A 6393-nucleotide genomic window follows, 5' to 3' on the forward strand; every position below is an offset into this window, starting at 1 on the left:
TTGTGAAATATTTTATATAGCCTTTTATATATATATATATATATATATATATATATATATATATATATATATTAAGCATATGTAATATTTTTAAAGTAAATAGTATCTAATAATAAAATTAAATAAATTAAATATGTAACAATAAGTGTATTGGGACATAAAAAAGAATAAAAAGAAAATATTACGTAACAAATAAAAAACAAAAAAAGAAAATTATAATGTAAATGTTTTAAAACTATTACAAATTTTTTATACTTTTTAATTAGAAGTTTATAAACTTTTTAATACAACGTTCTAAACTTGTATTTAACGAAAATATTTTAAAATGTTATAAAAAACTATTAAATTGTATACAAAATCTATGAAACATTTTAAAAATGTTGTCAAAGAAAGTTTATAAAGAATTGTTTGAAAGTTATAAAAAAATATGAAAATGTAACAAATAATTAAAAACTTGTAAGAAAAGTTTAAAACATTTAGAAAATACTTGGTTTAAAAGAAATTATATGAAAGTTATATGAAAATATAAAAAAAAGTAAAAAAAAAAAAATTAAACCAAGTTTAAAAGATTGTATTAAAACAACCTATAAGAAAAAAAATATCTTAGAAATGTTGTACTAAATTATAAAAAATTTAAAATAAAAATTGTAACAAAATAAAAATTATTGGCATTTAGACAATTTTTTTTATATGTTCACATGTTACCATTGTCATATGAGATAGCATGTTATAATAGTAATATGTAAATATATTTAACAAGTTAAATAGTCAAATATAAAAAAAAATTATATAAATATAAACAAAATGAAAATGAAATTACCTTAACCAATTATTTTGGTGGTTATAGTTTAATAAAAAGGATTTAATGTGGAGAAAATTACAAATATAACTAAAATAGTTAATTACTTTGTAAAAATAACAAAAAAAAAATCCAAATTATAAAAATAGCCATCAAAATCGCAGATGGATTAAGCCCATCTACGATTTCACCAAGCCATATGCGAACGTACAAGTCGCTAAAGCACATCCGTGCTTTAGCGACTTGTACGTTCGCAGATGATTTTTTTTTATGGTATAAATAGGGGGTACAAGTGACTAAAATCGCAGATGAACTAAGGTCCTGTTTGATATACGTCTGACTGAGTCGGGTCAGACGTTTTTGGCTGACTCGGTCAGCAAAGCATGTTTGTTAATCCAACTTTTGGCATCTGACTCGGTAAGAAATGTCTGATTCAGATAAAAGGGGAAAACTAGCTGACTGAGAAAATGGGGATACGCTTTCCACTTGTGCCCTTGCCATACCCTTCCTCTGTCGACGCCTTCTGCCTCTTCTCATCTAGGTACTTGTTTTGCTGAGAAAATGGGGATAAGCCTTATGATTTTTCTGATTATTTTGTTCATGCTTCTTCTCTATAGCTACGATTCTGATTTTTCTGTCTGATTTAAGTTTTGATTTATCATCAAATCAATTCTCTTTTTGTTCGATTCATTATCGATCATTTGCAAATTCCTACTTTGTTTAGTAAAATCAGCTACTGAGATCAATATTCAAGTGCTTTTGTATCGAATTGTTATGTTAAATTCAATTCTATGGTTAATTAACCCTAAAACGGCTCCAAATTTTGCAAGTTATGATTTTTTTGGTTAAATTCGACTATTCTTTTACTTTGACTTGAAATCCAATACTTTAATATGCAAAATTGATATCAATTCCTTGCAGATTTAGAAATTATAATAGTTTCAACTTCATTTTTATATGAATTTGTTTTTGTTGAATAGTTTGAAACACCTTGCCATTATCAAACATGAGGATAGGAAATGGAAAAAGCTACAGACCAAGCAAATAAAAAAAAGACATAATTACTCACTTTATGAAGCAAGCTTCCCAGTTGTTTGCTTACAAGTAATGACTCCATGTATTGCAACTGGAAGTTCTTAGGAGCTATTAGTGTCATTAGAAAAAGGGTTGTAAGCAGAAGAAAATGGGCTGTTAGGAGCTGTACATATCTTGTCTAATATGTGTTCATATTATTGTTAATAGAATGTTGAAGTTGCATATGTGTATATATTTGAGTTTGCCAATTTCTTTGTGCTTTGTAAACATATTTTATGTTTTTATGATGAAGTACGTTTCAACTACATAAATTTTAATTAGTGTAGTTCCAGCATTTTTTTGTTTGTTTAATGAGTTAAAAAAAGCAAACAAGTAGTTTATACTTTATAAAAAGCAAGTGAAATCTTGATTACATTTTTTAAAATTTGAACAAGTTTCTATCTCTTTTTTTGCAGAAATCTTGAATTTGTTATGGGTTTGTCCTTGTCACTGTTTACATCCGCCTAGGAAGAAATCTTACATCACAATTTCATAATCTTGCCTTATGAACTTGATATTGGATTAAAAATCGATGGCTTCAAATATTTGAATTCAATTCAATATCAAAGGAAATTGTTCAATCAATGGTCTTGAATTGCTAATTGGTGCATTGTTAATTTCTTTTGTTATTTATGGCATTTTCATAAGCAGGAGTATTTTGGGTACAAAAATATTATATGTATGCTTTGTTCTAAATGTTGAATCAAATTTGTGCTTAAAATGTATGTTTTTACAACTCTTCAGCAACTTCATCCATCACAGAAGAGTAAAATGGTCATTTTTCATCAGTCAGCATATTGAGTCAGATGTAAAATCAAACAGTATGGTTTCTTACTCAGTCAGGATTTCTTACCCAGATAGACTTTTCTCAGTCAACACTTTCTCAGTCAGCAACTATCAAACGGGACCTAAGTTCATCTGCGATTTCGTTTTTTTTTTTTTTTTTTTTTTTTTTTTTTTTTTTAATTTTTGACTACGAAATTGATAGGATTTGACTATGAAACAAACATATTATATATAAATTCTTGCAAAAAATTATCACTTTTGTTGTAATTTCTTTGAAAAATTTGTTTATAATCTTTTTAATAAAATGAATTAATATTTGTTTTGTCAAATCGTCCATAGTGCTTCCAGAGAGAGAGAGTTCTTCAACGAAAAGTGTGAAAAATGAAACAAACAAAAAAATTTACGTTTTTATACCTGCGAAAAAGGTGAAATCGCAGATGGAATATGAAATAGCAGATGGACTAGTCCATCTGCGAACGTACAAGTCGCTAAAGCATGAATGTGCTTTAGCGACTTGTACGTTCGCAGATGGTTTTGTCAAATCGCAGATGGACTTAGTCCATCTGCGATTTTGCAGGCTATTTTTGTAATTCAGTTTTTTTTTTTGCTATTTTCTACAAAGTAATTATCGGTTTTGGTTATATTTATAATTTTATCTTTAACGCCTAAAAATCTAAAATACCAAAAACGCATACAACAACCGTTCGCTAAAATCACCAAATCAGCCCAAACAGAAAGGTGGGCCGTACAACGTCACAGAAGATCAGTTCCTGGCTTCCATCTGATCTGTACCCTACTGTCTTCTTCCTTCCTTGCTTATCCTATTCTTCGTATTCCATCTCCAATTTCCACAGCAGTTCATCAGTCAGTACGATTCCATAAACCTTCACCGTTTTCCATGGATGCATGTAAGTCACTACTCCCTCTCTGTGATTCTACGACCATGTCTATGTTAATGTTGCGTGTATACTACGGCATTCATCCTGCAACCCCAAATCAATCGAATAAATTGCAATTTCTCATGTTTGCTCTTGAAATTTGGTAATTAGGGTTCTAAGATTGAAATTACTATGAATTCGTTAGGGAAATTGTAGCTTGAGAATTATTGTGCATCCGTTTTTTTTTTGTATCAGGTAGCTTTGGGGCTTCAAGTTTGAAATTTTCAAATTCGAATTTGGGTGCTGCTAGAATTGAACCACCTACTTCAAAGCAACCATTGCATGGCGTAAAAGTCCCAAATGTTAGACAGTTTGATGGTTTGACGTTATCTCAACGTTCTTCTAAGAATTCAAATCGATGCCTGTGTTTGCCATTAAAGAACGCCCAATGTAAGCAATGTGATTGATATTCTAATGAAACTTGTAACATCAGCAGCTAATTTGGGAAAGCTGATATGAATTGAACTGTTTCATTAATCATTCTTTCACAAAAAAAATTCAAATTCACTTCAATTTTGAATAGCTGATACACATTCAGAAGATCATCGCTCAGAAGCATCCAATTCATCTGAATCAAGAACACAACTTGTTCCAACTGCTTTGGAGGTATCTTGACTTGCCAACTTATCTTCCTTTTGACATTAGATATTCAAATCTTTATACCTCTAAATCTAAGAAAAAAACAACATAAATTCCTTAACTTTAATATTGCAAAATTGTTCAATTTACCATACAAACTAGAAAGTATACATTATCAACAAAGGACACAATATAATTGAGTGCTCATTAAAATCTTGTTTACAGGTGGAATCTCTCATATCTGGAATATGTGAAACCTCAATTGCAGAGTTTGAAATGAAAGTGAGAGATGAGAATTCATAAACTTTGAAATTGATCTCTTTAGTTACAAAATTACATGAAATATTGTTCTTACTATTATCAGGTTGGTGGATTTCGGCTATATGTAATGAGAGACTTGGGTGTAGAAATTCCGAATTCGCCCCCGCCTCCACAATCTACTTCAAATGTAGTAGATCCAACACCAGGGGCAAGTGAGGTAAATGGGTCAGCTTCATCATCATCTCTAGCCATCACAAAAGCTTCATCTGGTGTTCAGAGTTTGCTTGATAAAGCTACAGATGAAGGACTCACTATAATCCACTCTCCAAGAGTAAGAAATCAAAATGAATTTAATTTAATTAACATGTTCTTTATCTATAGAATTATATTTTTGATCATTATATTATTATAAATAATAAAATCAGGTTGGGTACTTTAAAAGATCACGAACCATTAAAGGGAAACGAGCACCTCCTTCATGCAAAGAAGTACAATTTCCTTCATCCATTCTGAATTTGTTAAACAATTATTTAAAAAAGATTAATTTTTTTTTTATAATTTGTGGTGATGTGTATTTTATATGTTATAACAGAAGCAAATAGTGAAGGAGGGACAGGTTGTTTGTTATGTAGAACAGCTTGGTGGCGAGTTACCTATCGAGGTTTATATTTATTTGTTTTCTTTTTTCAAGAAATTGTTTATTTGACACATAAGTAATATTATTTTTATTATTTTACTATTGATATTTCAGTCTGATGTAGCTGGGGAAGTTGTCAAGTTTCTTTGTGAAGATGGTGGTAAGCATTGATACTCTTTATACATAATGTTTAAAAAAAAGATTTGAATGAAAAAATTGACGAGGGGCAAATCTGTAAATAGTCACAACTTAATGTGGAAAGTCTCATTTTTCTGACTTTCTCCATTAAGTTGCTACCGCATTAAGTCCAAAAAAAAAAAAAAAAACCTGTTTAAGGGGTTGTTTCTCTTTTCCTCAAGTTTTTTCAAGTTAAAAATGATGAATATTGTGATTATTTATTGTTGGAATGTAAGGGTAATTTAGTCATTTAGTCTCGTTTAGACAATTTATTCGATCGAGAAACGAAACAAATCTTTATGTATATAACACTTTATACAGACAAACATCATTACCTATACAAAGCTTAATGAGAAAAAATAACAACCCTTTTATTCTCATTAAGCAAAAAATCATGCGTTTTGATATTTTCTTTTTTGTGGAATAGCTGCTGTGGGATATGGTGATGCTTTGATTGCAATTCTTCCTTCTTTTCCTGGGATTAAGAAGCTCCATTAGGTGGACAGATGGCTTATTTTGAGGTTTTTTAAGATTAAATTGGTTCATGAGTGACATTTTTATGATGTTTATTAAGATTGGTTATCTGTAAAATCGGGTTCTGATTTAATAATAGTGTAAATTAATTGAGACTTGTGATGTTTTATTTTGATATATTTTTATTCTTGAAATGCAAAAAAAGTTGTGATATTGCTTTGCCGTTCAAAAAATTAGTGTAGTTTATAATATGAAGAATGGTGTCGGGATTAAAATACACAAGTGATAAAATAAAGTGTCAAGTGTCCTAGGTGACATTCCATTGTTAATGGTTAACTTTTAACAAAAACTCAGACTTACGTTGATGTTTGTATTGAGAATAAACTTTTTGTTTTTGTTTTTGTATTTATATTTATATTTTAGAAATATATAGATTAATAATAAGGCATTACACGATAATAATTTCCCATCTTTTCAAAATATCATAAGTCATAACTAATTTTCAAGCTTTTATAGACTCTAAGTTCAATCTTTATGTTTTCATAATTTGTAGGGTTAATTTCGGAAAATGGCAACCAATAGTATTTAGTTTTGTTTTTCCGGTTAGTTGTCTTTCAATTGTACTCTATAGACCACAACAAATTTTTGGGTCTGCATTACACTAGTGG

The 6393-nt window shown here is 29.3% G+C and overlaps 1 protein-coding gene across 1 annotated transcript; it reads left to right on the top strand.

Moving 5' to 3' along the window:
• Positions 1-3377: 3377 nt before the first annotated feature.
• On the top strand, positions 3378-5882 carry LOC145108135 (uncharacterized). Its single transcript, XM_079045129.1, has 9 exons — positions 3378-3567; positions 3793-3987; positions 4121-4203; positions 4402-4458; positions 4541-4768; positions 4863-4925; positions 5030-5098; positions 5189-5234; positions 5679-5882. The coding sequence occupies exons 1-9, from the start codon at positions 3558-3560 to the stop codon at positions 5747-5749; spliced, it is 822 nt and encodes a 273-aa protein (XP_078901255.1). The 5' UTR covers positions 3378-3557; the 3' UTR covers positions 5750-5882.
• The last annotated feature ends 511 nt before the right edge of the window (positions 5883-6393 follow it).

The sequence above is a fragment of the Lactuca virosa genome, chromosome 4, assembly GCF_052849685.1.
Source record: "Lactuca virosa cultivar CGN04683 chromosome 4, Lactuca_virosa_CGN04683_v6, whole genome shotgun sequence".
In the NCBI taxonomy this organism is placed as follows: Eukaryota; Viridiplantae; Streptophyta; class Magnoliopsida; order Asterales; family Asteraceae; genus Lactuca; species Lactuca virosa.